We start from the raw sequence: 25,968 nt of genomic DNA on the forward strand, positions 1-25,968 counted from the left end.
CCATCTCTACCCTTCTCTCTTCTTCTCTTTCTGCCACAAATCTCTCTCTCCCCTCTCCCTTTCTCTCCGTTACCCCCCCCCCCTCCTCTCTCCTCCCTCTCGCTCTGCTCATCTCTGTCTTGCGCACACGCTCTCTCTCTCTCTCTCTCTCTCTCTCTCTAATTCTCTCTCTCTTCGTGACATATAGTATTGGACCTGTTGATCTTGACTCAGCTCATAGACCTCTATCATCTACACCCCTCCCTTCTCCTACTCTAACATAACACCAATATAATATATAATACATAATATATACTCTCATTTACATTGAGACAGATACAATCAATCATTGACACACTGAATATACAACAGTCAGATGTATGATACCATTACAACTTAACTGACATTAGTGCCTGTCCCCAGATGGACAGTTAGACTACAGTAAAGTACATTTACAGGTGATCACATCATTGTCCTGCTTTGAGACACATTTTTACTGTCTGCTTCCAGTTGTATGTTATTTTACTAACCCTGCAAATTATAATATATCTTATAATATCAACATATCAACAATATCAACATATCTCAGTAACTGTCACACGTGTATATCAGTATAACAGCATCATACCTGTGCTCCACAACAGGGTCATCAGTACCACTGCAGGTATCATGTCTGTCTCTAACTGGGGCTCCACAGTCTGCTGTCATAAAGAGTGGACTGAAGAGTGAAAAATACTGCTAGGCTATATGACTTCTCTCTCATTACGTCCTAACGTCAATGATGTGAGATTAACTTCTTAGCAACTTATCTTGGATCAGGGGTTGAACACACTACAGCAAACTGATATGTTAAAAAAACTCCACAGGAAACTGCTGACAGAGCAGCAACATTTCACATAGTGTCCTATAATATCACCTTTAACTTTCTACTGCTTGAGTTCACCTCTTATAGAATATTGGCTTAATGTTCCAGCACCTAAATATAAACAGTATCAGCACCCAAAATGAGTACTGATGAGGTCTCATGTTAGAGCAGGAGAAGGGGGGATGTGGTGTAGAAGCTAGAGGTCTGTTACCCAAGTCAAGTCAACAGGCCTGATGCTGTATGTCAGGGTCAGGCTGGACTGGGCCAAGAGAGGAACAGGTTGGTCATGATGACATCACTGGTGAGAAGTCAGTGGTAAAAAGATGAAGAGGAGAGGAGAGGAGAGGAGAGGAGAGGAGAGGAGAGGAGAGCCCTAGTGGTGCAGGATGGCTGTGAGGACCCTAGAGGAGCCAGCTGACTGAGTGGGCCCTAGTGTAACCAGATGGCTGACTCAGTCAAAGGGCCCTGGCTCCACTAGGGCCCTCTCAGCCAGCCTGCTCCTCTAGGGCCCTCTCAGCCAGCCTGGCTGAGAGGGCCCTATTGTAACCAGATGGCTGAGAGGGCCCTAGTGGTGCAGGCTGGCTGTGAGGGCCCTAGAGGATCAGGCTGGCTGAGAGTGCCCTAGTGGAGCCAGCTAGCTGAGAGGGCTCTAGTGGAGCAGGCTGGCTGACAGGGCCCTAGTGGAGCAGGCTGACTGAGAGGGCCCTAGTGGTGCAGGCTGGCTGTGAGGGCCCTAGTGGAGCCAGCTAGCTGAGAGGGCCTTAGTAGAACCAGCTGACTGAGTGGGCCCTAGTGTAACCAGATGGCTGAGAGGGCCCTAGTATAACCAGATGGCTGAGAGGGCCCAAGTGGTGCAGGCTGGCTGAGAGGGCCCTAGAGGAGCCAGCTTGGCTGAGAGGGCCCTAGAGGAGCCAGCTTGGCTAAGAGGGCCCTAGAGGAGCCAGCTTGGCTGAGAGGGCATAAGTGGAACCAGCTGACTGAGTGGGCCCTAGTGTAACCAGATGGCTGAGAGGGCCCTAGAGGAGCAGGCTGGCTGAGAGGGCCCTAGAGGAGCCAGCTTGGCTAACAGGGCCCTAGAGGAGCCAGCTTGGCTGAGAGGGCATAAGTGGAACCAGCTGACTGAGTGGGCCCTAGTGTAACCAGATGGCTGAGAGTGCCCTAGAGGAGCAGGCTGGCTGAGAGGGCCCTAGTGGAGCAGGCTGGCTGAGAGGGGCCTAGTGGTGCCAGCTTGGCTGACAGGGCCCTAGTGGTGCCAGCTTGGCTGACAGGGCCCTAGTGTAACCAGATGGCTGAGAGGGCCCTAGTGTAACCAGATGGCTGAGAGGGCCGTAGTGTTGCAGGCTGGCTGTGAGGGCCCTAGAGGAGCCAGCTGACTGAGTGGGCCCTAGTGTTTCCAGATGTCTGAGAGGGCCCTAGTGGTGCAGGCTTGCTGTGAGGGCCCTAGAGGAGCCAGCTTAGCTGAGAGGGCCCTAGAGGAGCCAGCTTGGCTGAGAAGGCCCTAGTGGAGCCAGGTGGCTGTGAGGGCCCTAGAGGAGCAGGCTGGCTAAGAGTGCCCTAGTGGAGCCAGCTGACTGAGTGGGCCCTAGTGTAACCAGATGGCTGAGAGGGCCCTAGTATAACCAGATGGCTGAGAGGGCCCTAGTGGTGCAGGCTGGCTGAGAGGGCCCTAGAGGAGCCAGCTTCGCTGAGAGGGCCTAAGTGGAACCAGCTGACTGAGTGGGCCCTAGTGTAACCAGATGGCTGAGAGAGCCCTAGTGGTGCAGGCTGGCTGTGAGGGCCCTAGTGGAGCCGGCTGGCTGAGAGCGCCCTAGTGGAGCCGGCTGGCTGAGAGGGCCCTAGTGGAGCCGGCTGGCTGAGAGGGCCCTAGTGGAGCCGGCTGGCTGAGAGGGCCCTAGTGGATCCAGCTTGGCCGAGGGGGCCCTAGAGGAGCCAGCTAGCTGAGAGGGCCCTAGTGGAGCAGGCTGGCTGAGAGGGCCCTAGTGGTGCAGGCTGGCTGTGAGGGCCCTAGAGGAGCTAGCTTGGCTGAGAAGGCCCTAGAGGAGCCAGCTTGGCTGAGAGGGCCCTAGTGGAGCCAGGTGGCTGAGAGGGCCCTAGAGGAGCAGGCTGGCTGAGAGGGCCCTAGTGGAGCAGGCTGGCTGAGAGGGCCCTAGTGGAGCAGGCTGGCTGAGAGGGCCCTAGTGGAGCCAGGTGGCTGAGAGGGTCCTAGTGGAGCCAGGTGGCTGAGAGGGCCCCAGTGGAGCCAGGTGGCTGAGAGGGTCCTAGTGGAGCCAGGTGGCTGAGAGGGTCCCAGTGGAGCCAGGTGGCTGAGAGGGCCCTAGTGGAGCCAGGTGGCTGAGAGGGTCCTAGTGGAGCTAGGTGGCTGAGAGGGTCCTAGTGGAGCCAGGTGGCTGAGAGGGTCCTAGTGGAGCCAGGTGGCTGAGAGGGTCCTAGTGGAGCCAGGTGGCTGAGAGGGTCCTAGTGGAGCCAGGTGGCTGAGAGGGTCCTAGTGGAGCCAGGTGGCTGAGAGGGCCCTAGTGTAGCCAGGTGGCTGAGAGGGCCCTAGTGGAGCCAGGTGGCTGAGAGGGTCCTAGTGGAGCCAGGTGGCTGAGAGGGCCCTAGTGGAGCCAGGTGGCTGAGAGGGCCCTAGTGGAGCCAGGTGGCTGAGAGGGTCCTAGTGGAGCCAGGTGGCTGAGAGGGTCCTAGTGGAGCCAGGTGGCTGAGAGGGCCCTAGAGGAGCCAGATGGCTGAGAGGGCCCTAGAGGAGCCCTTCCTTTACTATTTCTCTCCCCTCCCCCATCTCTTCCCTCCCCTTCTCTCTCCTCCACATTTCTCTCTCCCCTCCCCTCCCCATCTCTTCCCTCCCCTTCTCTCTCTTTCTTTCTCCTCCACATGTCTCTCTCTCCCCTCCCCATCTCTTCCCTCCCCTTCTCTCTCTTTCTTTCTCCTCCACATGTCTCTCTCTCCCCTCCACATCTCTTCCCTCCTCTCTCTTTCTCTCTCCTCCACAAATCTCTCTCTCCCCTTTCCCTTTCTCTCCGTTACCCTCCTCCCTCCCCTCCCCTTCTTTCTCCCCACCCCTCCTCTCTCCTCCCTCTCGCTCTGCTCATCTCTGTCTTGCGCACACGCTCTCTCTCTCTCTCTCTCTCTCTCTCTCTAATTCTCTCTCTCTTCGTGACATATAGTATTGGACCTGTTGATCTTGACTCAGCTCATAGACCTCTATCATCTACACCCCTCCCTTCTCCTACTCTAACATAACACCAATATAATATATAATACATAATATATACTCTCATTCATTTACATAGAGACAGATACAATCAATCATTGACACACTGAATATACAACAGTCAGATGCATGACACCATCACAACTTAACTGACATTAGTGCCTGTCCCCAGATGGACAGTTAGACTACAGTAAAGTACATTTACAGGTGATCACATCATTGTCCTGCTTTGAGACACATTTTTACTGTCTGCTTCCAGTTGCATGTTATAATTATAATATATCTTACAGTATCAAATCATATCTCAGTAACTGTCACAAGTGTATATCACTGTAACAGCATCCTACCTGTGCTCCACAACAGGGTCATCAGTACCACTGCAGGTATCATATCTGTCTCTAACTGGGGCTCCACAGTCTGCTGTCATAAAGAGTGGACTGAAGAGTGAAAAATACTGCTAGGATATATGACTTCTCTCTCATTACGTCCTAACTTCAATGATGTGAGATTAACTTCTTAGCAACTTATCTTGGATCAGGGGTTGAACACACTACAGCAAACTGATATGTTAAAAAAACTCCACAGGAAACTGCTGACAGAGCAGCAACATTTCACATAGTGTCCTATAATATCATCTCTAACTTTCTACTGCTTGAGTTCACCTCTTATAGAATATTGGCTTAATGTTCCAGCACCTAAATAGAAACAGTACCAGCACCCAAAATGAGTACTGATGAGGTCTCATGTTAGAGCAGGAGAAGGGGGGATATGGTGTAGAAGCTAGAGGTCTGTTACCCAAGTCAACTCAACAGGTCTGATGCTATATGTCAGGGTCAGGCTGGGCTGGGCAAAGAGAGGAACAGGTTACTGGACATGATGACATCACTGGTGAGAAGTCAGTGGTAAAAAGATGAAGAGGAGAGGAGAGGAGAGGAGGAGAGAAGTTTCTCACATCAAAGACATAATGACATAGAAGTCATATAGCATAGACTGTATAGCTCAGTGGAGCCCCAGTTAGAGACAGATATGATACCTGCAGTGATATTGATGACTTATCCTTTTAAATGTTTGCATGCTTTTGTCCTTGATTTAAATGGCTTTTGACAGATTTCAAAACTCTTCCTTGAAGGACGTAGGGAGGATACACTTGTGCTTCATCGCCAAAAGGAGGTGATGGAGGAGGGGAAGACCGTCTTCCGTTTGTCTACTAATGAACTGACACTCCTCAAACACTTATTGGGTTCTGGAGAAGTCAGGGTCAAGTTAGGCCTGGACCAAAAATAGAAACGGTTCCTGGTTATGATATGATGACATCACTGGTGAGAAGTCGGCGATAAAGACACATTCAGTTGATGTACCTGTTAGTCTGTTAGTCTGTCAGTCAGATAAAGAGACATTCAGTTGATGTACCTGTCAGTCTGTCAGTCAGATAAAGACACATTCAGTTGATGTACCTGTCAGTCTGTCAGTCAGTTTAATGTCCTCCTCTGCCGTGGTCCCTTTGTGCCTTCTAATGTCAGTGTTTCAGATTGGGAAGACACAATATTGATGACATATTGAGTCTATCTATGATTACAGAAGTCTAGAGACACAATATTTTTGACATACTGGGTCTATCTATGGTTACAGAAGTCTAGAGACACAATATTGATGACATATTGAGTCTATCTATGGTTATAGAAGTCTAGAGACACACAAAGACGAGGAATTACTAGAAAATCTTGGCCTATACAGAGAAGCTATTAATTAACCGTGGAACTTCATAGAAACTCCCACAGCGTTCCATCGACAGCGATTAGATTCCTCCCTTCCTCTCGCGAGATTTATTACGGCACTGTCAGAAACGTGGCCACGGGCCAAGAAGTTGCAGCAGGGGACTTTCTAAACTCTCCGCTCCTTCCACAGACAATGACAACCAGGGAGAGTTTATAGCATAGCCGGCGAGTTGTCATGAACTTTGCCGAGGGAGTTCTCTGCCACGTTTATATAACGTTAAAGACCTCGACATAACATATTGGCTTGTTGGGAGTAGTTGGAGAAGCCTAGATCTCACTCTTTAATTTGAGTTTTTACGCGATATGGAATCATCCCTGGAGTTCTCAAACTCTTTCACCAGTGTGTCTTCGCCCTCCGCGCGGTGTCGGATCTTCAAGATCATCGTGATCGGAGACTCCGGTGTCGGTAAGACCTGTCTCACCTACCGGTTCTGTGCCGGTGAGTTCCTCGACCGAACCGAAGCCACCATCGGTGTCGATTTCCGTGAGAGCTTGGTCGAGGTCGAAGGCGAGAAAATCAAGGTAAGAGAAGTATAAAGTTTAAACCGTTATTTCCAAATATTATGAACGAGTTGGGTCGTAATTAATTGGTGCATTACACAATTTAATGCACCAGAGAATCACTGCGTAAACAAAAATATCATTTTTATGCTCACACATTTTTGAGAAGGTGGTGTTGATTTCTCCCAGACGGCACTCTCATTGCCTCGTAGTATGGGCATTTTTAAAAATAGATATTTGCACTTTGTAGGCGTTACTCGTTAAACATTTGTGTTTGCAGCTGAATCTGCACCTACTATTGCGCATGAACAGCAAGCGGTCTGTGGTGTCAGCTTTGGTCTATCGATCTTAGTTAAGTTCCATTTGAAATAAAGTTTTATTTGTACAGGACTAACAAACATGACTACTGTGTGATCAAACAAAATGTCATCTTCTGTAAATGGTCATGTTTAGTTTTTGACCTAAACCAGTGTAGGATATCCAAGTGTCATTAAAGGCTCAGTTGAAAGGACTGACACAATGGTGTTTGTGTTGTTTGGCCTCTTGGATAAACAGTGACGGTGTGGTTAAATAAGGATGAATACAATGAATGTTAACTTGAAACTAGTGTGTTTCAGAGTTCCATACATATATATATGTGTATGGTATATGTAACTCCCCCGGTTCTCAGACAGCAGAACAAACCACGTGTGCGGTGCTTTTATATGGTCATGACACGTATGACAAAGGCTGTATCACAACCGGCGGTGATCGGGAGTCCCGTAGGGCAGCGCACAGTTGGCCCAGTGTCGTCCGGGTTTGACCGGTGTAGGCCGGTCAGTGTAAATAAGAATTTGTTCTTTAATTGACTTGCGTAGTTTAAAAAAAAAGTTGGATAAAAACCTTTCACCTCAGCACACAACATTAGTAGGGTTATTTAATGTCGTGAAAAGTATTGTAACATCCGTGATGGGCTAAATAATGTGATTTCTGTGTGTTTACGGAAACACAGGCATGAAAAGAGGATATTGGCCAACCCATGCTCTCTTTATCAGAGCAGGGCAGACCACATGATAGAGGAAGCATGGTGGTTAACAAGACATTGTTTTGTATCTGGGTTAAAGAGAGAGAGAGAGGAGGCCAGACATGGGCAGAATACTTGTTTAAAATATTATGAATACTTGAGATGTTTTAGGTTTTCTGCATTGTATAGTGTTTTCACTTTTGGGACTATCCAATTGGTTCCATTGTGCCAGGACAAATGAAATCAAGCATTACTCACCAGGCAAGTATGTGACATAATGTATTTCTGCCTTTTGTCTTTTGTGTATTCTGGTTCTCTCTCTCTGACCTCTGACCTCGCTTCAAAACACATATCTCATTTAGGGGCCAAAAGTCCTCTGTGTATTTAATCTCAACATTCCACTGCCTTAAGGGCTGGCCTACGGAAACGGAGGGGCAGAGCGCCGTATACGTTCCGTTCCAAAAACGCAGTGGGACAAAAGTATGTAGAACTCGATGCAAACTACGCTCTGTTTACATCATACATCAGAGGTAGAGCCCTTTAGAGCCCGGAGGTTACTAGGAGACAGGGTTGACCTTCTGATTGGAGTTTACATCAGAGGTAGAGCACTTTAGAGCCCGGAGGTTACTAGGAGACAGGGTTGACCTTCTGATTGGAGTTTACATCAGAGGTAGAGCCCTTTAGAGCCCAGAGGTTACTAGGAGACAGGGTTTACCTTCTGATTGGAGTTATCATCAGAGAAGTGGAGGAGAAATCGTTATATTGACGTTGGTCTTCTATCTGGTGAGTCGATATGTTGATGAAAAGTAGAATAACATCATCTGCTGACTTACTGTGTGAGAGAGTTTATACAGCCGCCCTCTTTCCCACACCCCCCCGCCCTCTCTCACACGCTCCCCCGCCCTCTCTCCCACACCCCCCTGCCGCCCCTGCCCTCTCTCCCACCCCCCCGCCCTCTCTCTCACCACCCCCCCCCCCCCCGCCCTCTCTCCCCCGCCCTCTCTCTCCCACCCCCCCGCCCTCTCTCCCCCGCCCTCTCTCTCCCACCCCCCCCGCCCTCTCTCTCCCACACCCTCTCTCCCCCCGCCCTCTCTCCCACACCCTCTCGCCCTCTCTCCCCCCGCCCTCTCTCTCCCACACCCTCCCGCTCTCTCTCCCCCCGCCCTCTCTCCCCCCGCCCGCCCTCCCTCTCTCCCCCGCCCTCCCTCTCTCCCCCGCCCTCCCTCTCTCCACTGCCCCCCCTCTCTCTCCCCCGCCCTCTCTCTCCCCTTCTCCCCCGCCCTCTCTCTCCCCCTCTCTCTCCTCCCGCCCCCACACTCCTCCCGCCCTCTCTCTCCCACGTGATCCAGAACCTGATAAGTGGTTGAGGAGAGTGTCAGTTCATTAGTAGACAAAAGGGAGACGGACCTCCCCTCCTTGATAGCGTCCTTTTGGCGATGAAGCACAAGTGTTTTGAAATCTTCCACGCCCCCTTTAAATCAGCTATTGTTTTTATCAAAGGAGAAATTAATGTAAACATTTATTCTACTTATCCTTTTATCTTTAAAATATCTTGTACAACCATCTAAATTAGTTTATATCACTTTATATGTTTATGTTGGGATTCAACCCTCTAAACCTCATTAGCCCAATGACGAGCGATTGGAGAAGTCTAATTTCATACAAGCTCATTCTCGTCAACTTTCCCTCCTCGCCGCCTCTCCTGGTTTAACTTGGACCTTTTTTAAAGGAGGACAGAGAGGATGGAGGAGAGAGGACGCAGGAGGTGAGCAAATTTAATTGAGAAAAGGCCCCTCCCTCTCTCTCTGTCTGCTTCCCCCTCTTTCTCCATCTCTAAAACCCCTTCTCTCACATGTAGAATAGTTTCACCCCCCAACCATCTCTCTCCCTCACCCTCTGTACTCCCGCTCCTCCATCTCTAAAACCCCTTCTCTCACATGTAGAATAGTTTCACCCCCCCCCCCCCCCCCCAACCATCTCTCTCCCTCACCCTCTCTACTCCCGCTCCTCCATCTCTAAAACCCCTTCTCTCACATGTAGAATAGTTTCACCCCCCCAACCATCTCTCTCCCTCCAGCTCCAGCTATGGGACACGGCGGGCCAGGAGCGTTTCAGGAAGTCGATGGTCCAGCAGTACTATCGGAACGTTCATGCTGTTCTCTTCATCTACGACGTCACCAGACCAGACAGCTTCAGAGGCCTGCCAGCCTGGATAGAGGAGTGTAGACGGTACTCACTGGGACAGGAGATAACCAGGTTAGTTATATATACACAACCTGGATAGAGGAGTGTAGACGGTACTCACTGGGACAGGAGATAACCAGGTTAGTTATATACACACACAACCTGGATAGAGGAGTGTAGACGGTACTCACTGGGACAGGAGATAACCAGGTTAGTTATATACACACAACCTGGATAGAGGGGGGTAGACGGTACTCACTGGGACAGGAGATAACCAGGTTAGTTATATACACACACAACCTGGATAGAGGAGTGTAGACGGTACTCACTGGGACAGGAGATAACCAGGTTAGTTATATATACACACAACCTGGATAGAGGAGGGTAGACGGTACTCACTGGGACAGGAGATAACCAGGTTAGTTATATATACACACAACCTGGATAGAGGAGGGTAGAAGGTACTCACTGGGACAGGAGATAACCAGGTTAGTTATATATACACACAGCCTGGATAGAGGAGTGTAGACGGTACTCACTGGGACAGGAGATAACCAGGTTAGTTATATACACACACAACCTGGATAGAGGGGTGTAGACGGTACTCACTGGGACAGGAGATAACCAGGTTAGTTATATATACACACAACCTGGATAGAGGAGTGTAGACGGTACTCACTGGAACAGGAGATTACCAGGTTAGTTATATACACACACAACCTGGATAGAGGGGTGTACTCACTGGGACAGGAGATAACCAGGTTAGTTATATACACACACAACCTGGATAGAGGAGGGTAGAAGGTACTCACTGGGACAGGAGATTACCAGGTTAGTTATATACACACACAACCTGGATAGAGGGGTGTAGACGGTACTCACTGGGACAGGAGATAACCAGGTTAGTTATATATACACAACCTGGATAGAGGAGTGTAGACGGTACTCACTGGGACAGGAGATAACCAGGTTAGTTATATACACACAACCTGGATAGAGGAGGGTAGACGGTACTCACTGGGACAGGAGATAACCAGGTTAGTTATATACACACAACCTGGATAGAGGAGGGTAGACGGTACTCACTGGGACAGGAGATAACCAGGTTAGTTATATATACACACAACCTGGATAGAGGAGTGTAGACGGTACTCACTGGGACAGGAGATTACCAGGTTAGTTATATACACACAACCTGGATAGAGGAGTGTAGACGGTACTCACTGGGACAGGAGATTACCAGGTTAGTTATATACACACAACCTGGATAGAGGAGTGTAGACGGTACTCACTGGGACAGGAGATAACCAGGTTAGTTATTCACACACAACCTGGATAGAGGAGTGTAGACGGTACTCACTGGGACAGGAGATTACCAGGTTAGTTATTCACACACAACCTGGATAGAGGGGTGTAGACGGTACTCACTGGGACAGGAGATTACCAGGTTAGTTATATATACACACAACCTGGATAGAGGAGTGTAGACGGTACTCACTGGGACAGGAGATAACCAGGTTAGTTATATACACACACAACCTGGATAGAGGAGTGTAGACGGTACTCACTGGGACAGGAGATTACCAGGTTAGTTATATACACACAACCTGGATAGAGGAGTGTAGACGGTACTCACTGGGACAGGAGATTACCAGGTTAGTTATATACACACACAACCTGGATAGAGGAGTGTAGACGGTACTCACTGGGACAGGAGATTACCAGGTTAGTTATATACACACACAACCTTGATAGAGGGGTGTAGACGGTACTCACTGGGACAGGAGATTACCAGGTTAGTTATATACACACAACCTGGATAGAGGAGTGTAGACGGTACTCACTGGGACAGGAGATTACCAGGTTAGTTATATACACACAACCTGGATAGAGGAGTGTAGACGGTACTCACTGGGACAGGAGATTACCAGGTTAGTTATTCACACACAACCTGGATAGAGGAGTGTAGACGGTACTCACTGGGACAGGAGATTACCAGGTTAGTTATTCACACACAACCTGGATAGAGGGGTGTAGACGGTACTCACTGGGACAGGAGATTACCAGGTTAGTTATATATACACACAACCTGGATAGAGGAGTGTAGACGGTACTCACTGGGACAGGAGATAACCAGGTTAGTTATATACACACACAACCTGGATAGAGGAGTGTAGACGGTACTCACTTGGACAGGAGATTACCAGGTTAGTTATATACACACAACCTGGATAGAGGAGTGTAGACGGTACTCACTGGGACAGGAGATTACCAGGTTAGTTATATACACACACAACCTGGATAGAGGAGTGTAGACGGTACTCACTGGGACAGGAGATTACCAGGTTAGTTATATACACACACAACCTGGATAGAGGGGTGTAGACGGTACTCACTGGGACAGGAGATTACCAGGTTAGTTATATACACACACAACCTGGATAGAGGAGTGTAGACGGTACTCACTGGGACAGGAGATAACCAGGTTAGTTATATATACACACAACCTGGATAGAGGAGTGTAGACGGTACTCACTGGGACAGGAGATTACCAGGTTAGTTATATACACACAACCTGGATAGAGGAGTGTAGACGGTACTCACTGGGACAGGAGATAACCAGGTTATATATATACACACAACCTGGATAGAGGAGTGTAGACGGTACTCACTGGGACAGGAGATTACCAGGTTAGTTATATACACACACAACCTGGATAGAGGAGTGTAGACGGTACTCACTGGGACAGGAGATTACCAGGTTAGTTATATACACAACCTGGATAGAGGGGTGTAGACGGTACTCACTGGGACAGGAGATAACCAGGTTAGTTATATATACACACAACCTGGATAGAGGAGTGTAGACGGTACTCACTGGGACAGGAGATAACCAGGTTATATATATACACACAACCTGGATAGAGGAGTGTAGACGGTACTCACTGGGACAGGAGATAACCAGGTTAGTTATATACACACACAACCTGGATAGAGGAGTGTAGACGGTACTCACTGGGACAGGAGATTACCAGGTTAGTTATATACACACACAACCTGGATAGAGGAGGGTAGAAGGTACTCACTGGGACAGGAGATTACCAGGTTAGTTATATACACACACAACCTGGATAGAGGAGGGTAGAAGGTACTCACTGGGACAGGAGATAACCAGGTTAGTTACATATACACACAACCTGGATAGAGGGGTGTAGAAGGTACTCACTGGGACAGGAGATAACCAGGTTAGTTATATATACACACAACCTGGATAGAGGGGTGTAGACGGTACTCACTGGGACAGGAGATAACCAGGTTAGTTATATATACACACAACCTGGATAGAGGGGTGTAGAAGGTACTCACTGGGACAGGAGATTACCAGGTTAGTTATATACACACACAACCTGGATAGAGGGGTGTAGAAGATACTCACTGGGACAGGAGATTACCAGGTTAGTTATATACACACACAACCTGGATAGAGGAGTGTAGACGGTACTCACTGGGACAGGAGTTAACCAGGTTAGTTATACACACACAACCTGGATAGAGGGGTGTAGACGGTACTCACTGGGACAGGAGATTACCAGGTTAGTTATATACACACAACCTGGATAGAGGGGTGTAGACGGTACTCACTGGGACAGGAGATTACCAGGTTAGTTATATACACACAACCTGGATAGAGGGGTGTAGACGGTACTCACTGGGACAGGAGATTACCAGGTTAGTTATATACACACAACCTGGATAGAGGGGTGTAGACGGTACTCACTGGGACAGGAGATTACCAGGTTAGTTATATACACACAACCTGGATAGAGGGGTGTAGACGGTACTCACTGGGACAGGAGATTACCTGGTTAGTTATATACACACAACCTGGATAGAGGGGTGTAGACGGTACTCACTGGGACAGGAGATTACCAGGTTAGTTATATACACACAACCTGGATAGAGGGGTGTAGACGGTACTCACTGGGACAGGAGATAACCAGGTTAGTTATATACACACACAACCTGGATAGAGGGGTGTAGACGGTACTCACTGGGACAGGAGATTACCAGGTTAGTTATATACACACAACCTGGATAGAGGAGGGTAGACGGTACTCACTGGGACAGGAGATAACCAGGTTAGTTATATACACACACAACCTGGATAGAGGAGGGTAGACGGTACTCACTGGGACAGGAGATTACCAGGTTAGTTATATACACACACAACCTGGATAGAGGGGTGTAGACGGTACTCACTGGGACAGGAGATAACCAGGTTAGTTATATATACACACAACCTGGATAGAGGAGTGTAGACGGTACTCACTGGGACAGGAGATTACCAGGTTAGTTATATACACACAACCTGGATAGAGGAGTGATGACGGTACTCACTGGGACAGGAGATTACCAGGTTAGTTATATACACACAACCTGGATAGAGGAGTGTAGACGGTACTCACTGGGACAGGAGATAACCAGGTTAGTTATTCACACACAACCTGGATAGAGGAGTGTAGACGGTACTCACTGGGACAGGAGATTACCAGGTTAGTTATTCACACACAACCTGGATAGAGGGGTGTAGACGGTACTCACTGGGACAGGAGATTACCAGGTTAGTTATATATACACACAACCTGGATAGAGGAGTGTAGACGGTACTCACTGGGACAGGAGATAACCAGGTTAGTTATATACACACACAACCTGGATAGAGGAGTGTAGACGGTACTCACTGGGACAGGAGATTACCAGGTTAGTTATATACACACAACCTGGATAGAGGAGTGTAGACGGTACTCACTGGGACAGGAGATTACCAGGTTAGTTATATACACACACAACCTGGATAGAGGAGTGTAGACGGTACTCACTGGGACAGGAGATTACCAGGTTAGTTATATACACACACAACCTGGATAGAGGGGTGTAGACGGTACTCACTGGGACAGGAGATTACCAGGTTAGTTATATACACACAACCTGGATAGAGGAGTGTAGACGGTACTCACTGGGACAGGAGATTACCAGGTTAGTTATATACACACAACCTGGATAGAGGAGTGTAGACGGTACTCACTGGGACAGGAGATTACCAGGTTAGTTATTCACACACAACCTGGATAGAGGAGTGTAGACGGTACTCACTGGGACAGGAGATTACCAGGTTAGTTATTCACACACAACCTGGATAGAGGGGTGTAGACGGTACTCACTGGGACAGGAGATTACCAGGTTAGTTATATATACACACAACCTGGATAGAGGAGTGTAGACGGTACTCACTGGGACAGGAGATAACCAGGTTAGTTATATACACACACAACCTGGATAGAGGAGTGTAGACGGTACTCACTTGGACAGGAGATTACCAGGTTAGTTATATACACACAACCTGGATAGAGGAGTGTAGACGGTACTCACTGGGACAGGAGATTACCAGGTTAGTTATATACACACACAACCTGGATAGAGGAGTGTAGACGGTACTCACTGGGACAGGAGATTACCAGGTTAGTTATATACACACACAACCTGGATAGAGGGGTGTAGACGGTACTCACTGGGACAGGAGATTACCAGGTTAGTTATATACACACACAACCTGGATAGAGGAGTGTAGACGGTACTCACTGGGACAGGAGATAACCAGGTTAGTTATATATACACACAACCTGGATAGAGGAGTGTAGACGGTACTCACTGGGACAGGAGATTACCAGGTTAGTTATATACACACAACCTGGATAGAGGAGTGTAGACGGTACTCACTGGGACAGGAGATAACCAGGTTATATATATACACACAACCTGGATAGAGGAGTGTAGACGGTACTCACTGGGACAGGAGATTACCAGGTTAGTTATATACACACACAACCTGGATAGAGGAGTGTAGACGGTACTCACTGGGACAGGAGATTACCAGGTTAGTTATATACACACACAACCTGGATAGAGGGGTGTAGACGGTACTCACTGGGACAGGAGATAACCAGGTTAGTTATATATACACACAACCTGGATAGAGGAGTGTAGACGGTACTCACTGGGACAGGAGATAACCAGGTTATATATATACACACAACCTGGATAGAGGAGTGTAGACGGTACTCACTGGGACAGGAGATAACCAGGTTAGTTATATACACACACAACCTGGATAGAGGAGTGTAGACGGTACTCACTGGGACAGGAGATTACCAGGTTAGTTATATACACACACAACCTGGATAGAGGAGGGTAGAAGGTACTCACTGGGACAGGAGATTACCAGGTTAGTTATATACACACACAACCTGGATAGAGGAGGGTAGAAGGTACTCACTGGGACAGGAGATAACCAGGTTAGTTACATATACACACAACCTGGATAGAGGGGTGTAGAAGGTACTCACTGGGACAGGAGATAACCAGGTTAGTTATATATACACACAACCTGGATAGAGGGGTGTAGAAGGTACTCACTGGGACAGGAGATTACCAGGTTAGTTATATACACACAACCTGGATAGAGGAGTGTAGACGGTACTCACTGGGACAGGAGATTACCAGGTTAGTTATTCACACACAACCTGGATAGAGGAGTGTAGACGGTACTCACTGGGACAGGAGATTACCAGGTTAGTTATTCACACACAACCTGGATAGAGGGGTGTAGACGGTACTCACTGGGACAGGAGATTACCAGGTTAGTTATATATACACACAACCTGGATAGAGGAGTGTAGACGGTACTCACTGGGACAGGAGATAACCAGGTTAGTTATATACACACACAACCTGGATAGAGGAGTGTAGACGGTACTCACTGGGACAGGAGATTACCAGGTTAGTTATATACACACAACCTGGATAGAGGAGTGTAGACGGTACTCACTGGGACAGGAGATTACCAGGTTAGTTATATACACACACAACCTGGATAGAGGAGTGTAGACGGTACTCACTGGGACAGGAGATTACCAGGTTAGTTATATACACAACCTGGATAGAGGGGTGTAGACGGTACTCACTGGGACAGGAGATAACCAGGTTAGTTATATATACACACAACCTGGATAGAGGAGTGTAGACGGTACTCACTGGGACAGGAGATAACCAGGTTATATATATACACACAACCTGGATAGAGGAGTGTAGACGGTACTCACTGGGACAGGAGATAACCAGGTTAGTTATATACACACACAACCTGGATAGAGGAGTGTAGACGGTACTCACTGGGACAGGAGATTACCAGGTTAGTTATATACACACACAACCTGGATAGAGGAGGGTAGAAGGTACTCACTGGGACAGGAGATTACCAGGTTAGTTATATACACACACAACCTGGATAGAGGAGGGTAGAAGGTACTCACTGGGACAGGAGATAACCAGGTTAGTTACATATACACACAACCTGGATAGAGGGGTGTAGAAGGTACTCACTGGGACAGGAGATAACCAGGTTAGTTATATATACACACAACCTGGATAGAGGGGTGTAGACGGTACTCACTGGGACAGGAGATAACCAGGTTAGTTATATATACACACAACCTGGATAGAGGGGTGTAGAAGGTACTCACTGGGACAGGAGATTACCAGGTTAGTTATATACACACACAACCTGGATAGAGGGGTGTAGAAGATACTCACTGGGACAGGAGATTACCAGGTTAGTTATATACACACACAACCTGGATAGAGGAGTGTAGACGGTACTCACTGGGACAGGAGTTAACCAGGTTAGTTATACACACACAACCTGGATAGAGGGGTGTAGACGGTACTCACTGGGACAGGAGATTACCAGGTTAGTTATATACACACAACCTGGATAGAGGGGTGTAGACGGTACTCACTGGGACAGGAGATTACCAGGTTAGTTATATACACACAACCTGGATAGAGGGGTGTAGACGGTACTCACTGGGACAGGAGATTACCAGGTTAGTTATATACACACAACCTGGATAGAGGGGTGTAGACGGTACTCACTGGGACAGGAGATTACCAGGTTAGTTATATACACACAACCTGGATAGAGGGGTGTAGACGGTACTCACTGGGACAGGAGATTACCTGGTTAGTTATATACACACAACCTGGATAGAGGGGTGTAGACGGTACTCACTGGGACAGGAGATTACCAGGTTAGTTATATACACACAACCTGGATAGAGGGGTGTAGACGGTACTCACTGGGACAGGAGATAACCAGGTTAGTTATATACACACACAACCTGGATAGAGGGGTGTAGACGGTACTCACTGGGACAGGAGATTACCAGGTTAGTTATATACACACAACCTGGATAGAGGAGGGTAGACGGTACTCACTGGGACAGGAGATAACCAGGTTAGTTATATACACACACAACCTGGATAGAGGAGGGTAGACGGTACTCACTGGGACAGGAGATTACCAGGTTAGTTATATACACACACAACCTGGATAGAGGGGTGTAGACGGTACTCACTGGGACAGGAGATAACCAGGTTAGTTATATATACACACAACCTGGATAGAGGAGTGTAGACGGTACTCACTGGGACAGGAGATTACCAGGTTAGTTATATACACACAACCTGGATAGAGGAGTGATGACGGTACTCACTGGGACAGGAGATTACCAGGTTAGTTATATACACACAACCTGGATAGAGGAGTGTAGACGGTACTCACTGGGACAGGAGATAACCAGGTTAGTTATTCACACACAACCTGGATAGAGGAGTGTAGACGGTACTCACTGGGACAGGAGATTACCAGGTTAGTTATTCACACACAACCTGGATAGAGGGGTGTAGACGGTACTCACTGGGACAGGAGATTACCAGGTTAGTTATATATACACACAACCTGGATAGAGGAGTGTAGACGGTACTCACTGGGACAGGAGATAACCAGGTTAGTTATATACACACACAACCTGGATAGAGGAGTGTAGACGGTACTCACTGGGACAGGAGATTACCAGGTTAGTTATATACACACAACCTGGATAGAGGAGTGTAGACGGTACTCACTGGGACAGGAGATTACCAGGTTAGTTATATACACACACAACCTGGATAGAGGAGTGTAGACGGTACTCACTGGGACAGGAGATTACCAGGTTAGTTATATACACACACAACCTGGATAGAGGGGTGTAGACGGTACTCACTGGGACAGGAGATTACCAGGTTAGTTATATACACACAACCTGGATAGAGGAGTGTAGACGGTACTCACTGGGACAGGAGATTACCAGGTTAGTTATATACACACAACCTGGATAGAGGAGTGTAGACGGTACTCACTGGGACAGGAGATTACCAGGTTAGTTATTCACACACAACCTGGATAGAGGAGTGTAGACGGTACTCACTGGGACAGGAGATTACCAGGTTAGTTATTCACACACAACCTGGATAGAGGGGTGTAGACGGTACTCACTGGGACAGGAGATTACCAGGTTAGTTATATATACACACAACCTGGATAGAGGAGTGTAGACGGTACTCACTGGGACAGGAGATAACCAGGTTAGTTATATACACACACAACCTGGATAGAGGAGTGTAGACGGTACTCACTTGGACAGGAGATTACCAGGTTAGTTATATACACACAACCTGGATAGAGGAGTGTAGACGGTACTCACTGGGACAGGAGATTACCAGGTTAGTTATATACACACACAACCTGGATAGAGGAGTGTAGACGGTACTCACTGGGACAGGAGATTACCAGGTTAGTTATATACACACACAACCTGGATAGAGGGGTGTAGACGGTACTCACTGGGACAGGAGATTACCAGGTTAGTTATATACACACACAACCTGGATAGAGGAGTGTAGACGGTACTCACTGGGACAGGAGATAACCAGGTTAGTTATATATACACACAACCTGGATAGAGGAGTGTAGACGGTACTCACTGGGACAGGAGATTACCAGGTTAGTTATATACACACAACCTGGATAGAGGAGTGTAGACGGTACTCACTGGGACAGGAGATAACCAGGTTATATATATACACACAACCTGGATAGAGGAGTGTAGACGGTACTCACTGGGACAGGAGATTACCAGGTTAGTTATATACACACACAACCTGGATAGAGGAGTGTAGACGGTACTCACTGGGACAGGAGATTACCAGGTTAGTTATATACACACACAACCTGGATAGAGGGGTGTAGACGGTACTCACTGGGACAGGAGATAACCAGGTTAGTTATATATACACACAACCTGGATAGAGGAGTGTAGACGGTACTCACTGGGACAGGAGATAACCAGGTTATATATATACACACAACCTGGATAGAGGAGTGTAGACGGTACTCACTGGGACAGGAGATAACCAGGTTAGTTATATACACACACAACCTGGATAGAGGAGTGTAGACGGTACTCACTGGGACAGGAGATTACCAGGTTAGTTATATACACACACAACCTGGATAGAGGAGGGTAGAAGGTACTCACTGGGACAGGAGATTACCAGGTTAGTTATATACACACACAACCTGGATAGAGGAGGGTAGAAGGTACTCACTGGGACAGGAGATAACCAGGTTAGTTACATATACACACAACCTGGATAGAGGGGTGTAGAAGGTACTCACTGGGACAGGAGATAACCAGGTTAGTTATATATACACACAACCTGGATAGAGGGGTGTAGACGGTACTCACTGGGACAGGAGATAACCAGGTTAGTTATATATACACACAACCTGGATAGAGGGGTGTAGAAGGTACTCACTGGGACAGGAGATTACCAGGTTAGTTATATACACACACAACCTGGATAGAGGGGTGTAGAAGGTACTCACTGGGACAGGAGATTACCAGGTTAGTTATATACACACAACCTGGATAGAGGAGTGTAGACGGTACTCACTGGGACAGGAGATTACCAGGTTAGTTATATACACACAACCTGGATAGAGGAGTGTAGAAGATACTCACTGGGACAGGAGATTACCAGGTTAGTTATATACACACAACCTGGATAGAGGAGTGTAGAAGGTACTCACTGGGACAGGAGATTACCAGGTTAGTTATATACACACAACCTGGATAGAGGGGTGTAGAAGATACTCACTGGGACAGGAGATTACCAGGTTAGTTATATACACACAACCTGGATAGAGGAGTGTAGACGGTACTCACTGGGACAGGAGATTACCAGGTTAGTTATATACACACACAACCTGGATAGAGGAGTGTAGACGGTACTCACTGGGACAGGAGATTACCAGGTTAGTTATATACACACACAACCTGGATAGAGGGGTGTAGACGGTACTCACTGGGACAGGAGTTTACCAGGTTAGTTATATACACACACAACCTGGATAGAGGAGTGTAGACGGTACTCACTGGGACAGGAGATAACCAGGTTAGTTATATATACACACAACCTGGATAGAGGAGTGTAGACGGTACTCACTGGGACAGGAGATTACCAGGTTAGTTATATACACACAACCTGGATAGAGGAGTGTAGACGGTACTCACTGGGACAGGAGATAACCAGGTTATATATATACACACAACCTGGATAGAGGAGTGTAGACGGTACTCACTGGGACAGGAGATTACCAGGTTAGTTATATACACACACAACCTGGATAGAGGAGTGTAGACGGTACTCACTGGGACAGGAGATTACCAGGTTAGTTATATACACACACAACCTGGATAGAGGGGTGTAGACGGTACTCACTGGGACAGGAGATAACCAGGTTAGTTATATATACACACAACCTGGATAGAGGAGTGTAGACGGTACTCACTGGGACAGGAGATAACCAGGTTATATATATACACACAACCTGGATAGAGGAGTGTAGACGGTACTCACTGGGACAGGAGATAACCAGGTTAGTTATATACACACACAACCTGGATAGAGGAGTGTAGACGGTACTCACTGGGACAGGAGATTACCAGGTTAGTTATATACACACACAACCTGGATAGAGGAGGGTAGAAGGTACTCACTGGGACAGGAGATTACCAGGTTAGTTATATACACACACAACCTGGATAGAGGAGGGTAGAAGGTACTCACTGGGACAGGAGATAACCAGGTTAGTTACATATACACACAACCTGGATAGAGGGGTGTAGAAGGTACTCACTGGGACAGGAGATAACCAGGTTAGTTATATATACACACAACCTGGATAGAGGGGTGTAGACGGTACTCACTGGGACAGGAGATAACCAGGTTAGTTATATATACACACAACCTGGATAGAGGGGTGTAGAAGGTACTCACTGGGACAGGAGATTACCAGGTTAGTTATATACACACACAACCTGGATAGAGGGGTGTAGAAGGTACTCACTGGGACAGGAGATTACCAGGTTAGTTATATACACACAACCTGGATAGAGGAGTGTAGACGGTACTCACTGGGACAGGAGATTACCAGGTTAGTTATATACACACAACCTGGATAGAGGAGTGTAGAAGATACTCACTGGGACAGGAGATTACCAGGTTAGTTATATACACACAACCTGGATAGAGGAGTGTAGAAGGTACTCACTGGGACAGGAGATTACCAGGTTAGTTATATACACACAACCTGGATAGAGGGGTGTAGAAGATACTCACTGGGACAGGAGATTACCAGGTTAGTTATATACACACACAACCTGGATAGAGGAGTGTAGACGGTACTCACTGGGACAGGAGTTAACCAGGTTAGTTATACACACACAACCTGGATAGAGGGGTGTAGACGGTACTCACTGGGACAGGAGATTACCAGGTTAGTTATATACACACAACCTGGATAGAGGGGTGTAGACGGTACTCACTGGGACAGGAGATTACCAGGTTAGTTATATACACACAACCTGGATAGAGGGGTGTAGACGGTACTCACTGGGACAGGAGATTACCAGGTTAGTTATATACACACAACCTGGATAGAGGGGTGTAGAAGATACTCACTGGGACAGGAGATTACCAGGTTAGTTATATACACACACAACCTGGATAGAGGAGTGTAGACGGTACTCACTCGGACAGGAGTTAACCAGGTTAGTTATACACACACAACCTGGATAGAGGGGTGTAGACGGTACTCACTGGGACAGGAGATTACCAGGTTAGTTATATACACACAACCTGGATAGAGGGGTGTAGACGGTACTCACTAGGACAGGAGATTACCTGGTTAGTTATATACACACAACCTGGATAGAGGGGTGTAGACGGTACTCACTGGGACAGGAGATTACCAGGTTAGTTATATACACACAACCTGGATAGAGGGGTGTAGACGGTACTCACTGGGACAGGAGATAACCAGGTTAGTTATATACACACACAACCTGGATAGAGGGGTGTAGACGGTACTCACTGGGACAGGAGATTACCAGGTTAGTTATATACACACAACCTGGATAGAGGGGTGTAGACGGTACTCATTGGGACAGGAGATAACCAGGTTAGTCAGTCATATTAGAAGCCAATTTCCATTTGTCCTTTTTTGTTACATGGCCCCGTTTACACCTGATCAGTTCCACGTGGAGGCCCAGAGGAACTAGCTCTATCGCCAGGATCAGATTCAGAAAAGCTGCATCGTGTCAGCATTGGGCAGCTGTGTTACACACACACCTCAACCAACACACAGTAAACACATCGTTTTGAATACTCAGTAGCGGCCAACATTGCCTTTTCGGTTGTAACCTGTAACGTTTTAAACTCTCCATATGTCTCCCCCTCTGCAGGTTCCTCGTGGGCAACAAGAGCGACCTCCGTGACACCTGCAGCTGTGACCCCCGCTCCATCAAGGTCGAAGGTCAGGTGACACGGGATCAGGCCCAGAAGTTTGCAGTTGCCCACGGGATGATTCTGTTTGAAACGTCTGCTAAAAGCCTCCCTGGAGGAGGAGGAGAATCAGGAGGGGGGCATCAGGACAGCGTGGAGGATGTGTTCATGGCCCTGGCCTCCAGGCTGAAGAGACAGACCAGACCCCCTCCCCCGGTTCTCAACAACACAGGAGTGTCTGGGTCCTATTGTGGGTCCTATACAGGGACATCTTCTTTCAGACTGCCAGCCAAGAAGAACCCTCAGAAAGACTTCTGGACATGCACCTGTTGAGAGAGGCAGGGTGAGAAGAGGAATGGAACATGGGATGGAAGGAGGGGGAGTTGGAATTTAGGGTCCCCACCAAGAACTCAGAGAAAGACTTCTGGACATATACCTGTAGGAAGGAAGGAAGGAAGAGAGAGGGAGAGGGGGAAGTCCTCTGATCAAGCATCTATATCAGTGGAGGCTGGTGAGGGGAGGACGGCTCATAATAATGGCTGCTCTCAGATCTATAGCCTGCTCTCAGATCTGTTGTCTCCTTCTATAGCCTGCTCTCAGATCTGTTGTCTCCTTCTATAGCCTGCTCTCAGATCTGTTGTCTCCTTCTATAGCCTGCTCTCAGATCTGTTGTCTCCTTCTATAGCCTGCTCTCAGATCTGTTGTCTCCTTCTATAGCCTGCTCTCAGATCTGTTGTCTTCTTCTATAGCCTGCTCTCAGATCTGTTGTCTCCTTCTATAGCCTGCTCTCAGATCTGTTGTCTCCTTCTTTAGCCTGCTCTCAGATCTGTTGTCTCCTTCTATAGCCTGCTCTCAGATCTGTTGCCTCCTTCTATAGCCTGCTCTCAGATCTGTTGTCTCCTTCTATAGCCTGCTCTCAGATCTGTTGTCTCCTTCTATAGCCTGCTCTCAGATCTGTTGTCTCCTTCTATAGCCTGCTCTCAGATCTGTTGTCTCCTTCTTTAGCCTGCTCTCAGATCTGTTGTCTCCTTCTATAGCCTGCTCTCAGATCTTTTGTCTCCTTCTATAGCCTGCTCTCAGATCTGTTGTCTCCTTCTATAGCCTGCTCTCAGATCTGTTGTCTCCTTCTATAGCCGGCTCTCAGATCTGTTGTCTCCTTCTATAGCCTGCTCTCAGATCTGTTGTCTCCTTCTATAGCCTGCTCTCAGATCTTTTGTCTCCTTCTATAGCCTGCTCTCAGATCTGTTGTCTCCTTCTATAGCCGGCTCTCAGATCTGTTGTCTCCTTCTATAGCCTGCTCTCAGATCTGTTGTCTCCTTCTATAGCCTGCTCTCAGATCTGTTGTCTCCTTCTATAGCCTGCTCTCAGATCTGTTGTCTCCTTCTATAGCCTGCTCTCAGATCTGTTGTCTCCTTCTATAGCCTGCTCTCAGATCTCTTGTCTCCTTCTATAGCCTGCTCTCAGATCTGTTGTCTCCTTCTATAGCCTGCTCTCAGATCTGTTGTCTCCTTCTATAGCCTGCTCTCAGATCTGTTGTCTCCTTCTATAGCCTGCTCTCAGATCTGTTGTCTCCTTCTATAGCCTGCTCTCAGATCTGTTGTCTCCTTCTATAGCCTGCTCTCAGATCTGTTGTCTCCTTCTATAGCCGGCTCTCAGATCTGTTGTCTCCTTCTATAGCCTGCTCTCAGATCTGTTGTCTCCTTCTATAGCCTGCTCTCAGATCTGTTGTCTCCTTCTATAGCCTGCTCTCAGATCTGTTGTCTCCTCCTATAGCCTGCTCTCAGATCTGTTGTCTCCTTCTATAGCCTGCTCTCAGATCTGTTGTCTCCTTCTATAGCCTGCTCTCAGATCTGTTGTCTCCTCCTATAGCCTGCTCTCAGATCTGTTGTCTCCTTCTTCAAGCCATAAATGTAAGACTGGTACCCAGGATAAAGCATCATCCAAAGGGTCGTTCTACTAATTCGGTGCCTTTTGAAAACGTTTGACTTCACCTCATCTTAACATTCTGTCGTAAAGAGGACATGTTGAACTTCATTAAGTTTCCCCATCTTAACATTCTGTCGTAAAGAGGACATGTTGAACTTCATTAAGTTTCCCCATCTTAACATTCTGTCGTAAAGAGGACATGTTGAACTTCATTAAGTTTCCCCATCTCAACATTCTGTCGTAAAGAGGACATGTTGAACTTCATTAAGTTTCCCCATCTTAACATTCTGTCGTAAAGAGGACATGTTGAACTTCATTAAGTTTCCCCATCTTAACATTCTGTCGTAAAGAGGACATGTTGAACTTCATTAAGTTTCCCCATCTTAACATTCTGTCATAAAGAGGACATGTTGAACTTCATTAAGTTTCCCCATCTTAACATTCTGTCGTAAAGAGGAACAGGTTAAAGACGGAAATTACTATAGCAAGTGCCAAATAATGTAACGGGGTTGACCGTAACGGGGTGGGGTTGACCGTAACGGGGTGGGGTTGACCGTAACGGGGTGGGGTTGACCGTAACGGGGTGGGGTTGACCGTAACGGGGTGGGGTTGACCCTAATCGGGGTTGACCCTAATCAGGGTTGACCGTAACGGGGTGGGGTTGATCGTAACGGGGTTGACTATGTCATCTTAAATCAGCCATGAATCCCCTTGTGACAGTGGGAATGGAAGCTTGTTA

The 25,968-nt window shown here is 47.6% G+C and overlaps 1 protein-coding gene across 2 annotated transcripts; it reads left to right on the forward strand.

Annotated features, from left to right (window-relative positions):
* Positions 1-5,960: 5,960 nt before the first annotated feature.
* On the forward strand, positions 5,961-24,403 carry LOC139419730 (ras-related protein Rab-33B-like). Of its 2 annotated transcripts, XM_071169722.1 has the most exons (4): positions 5,961-6,349; positions 9,061-9,096; positions 9,409-9,587; positions 23,264-24,403. In XM_071169722.1, exons 1-4 carry the CDS (start codon positions 6,131-6,133, stop codon positions 23,634-23,636), a joined length of 807 nt encoding a protein of 268 aa, XP_071025823.1. In that variant the 5' UTR covers positions 5,961-6,130; the 3' UTR covers positions 23,637-24,403. The 2 variants fall into 2 exon arrangements, with proteins under 2 accessions (XP_071025823.1, XP_071025824.1); XM_071169723.1 differs by lacking the exon at positions 9,061-9,096 and having other exon boundaries at positions 5,977-6,349; positions 23,264-24,013.
* Positions 24,404-25,968: the final 1,565 nt, after the last annotated feature.

This window comes from Oncorhynchus clarkii, chromosome 10 (genome assembly GCF_045791955.1).
Source record: "Oncorhynchus clarkii lewisi isolate Uvic-CL-2024 chromosome 10, UVic_Ocla_1.0, whole genome shotgun sequence".
Lineage (NCBI taxonomy): Eukaryota > Metazoa > Chordata > Actinopteri > Salmoniformes > Salmonidae > Oncorhynchus > Oncorhynchus clarkii.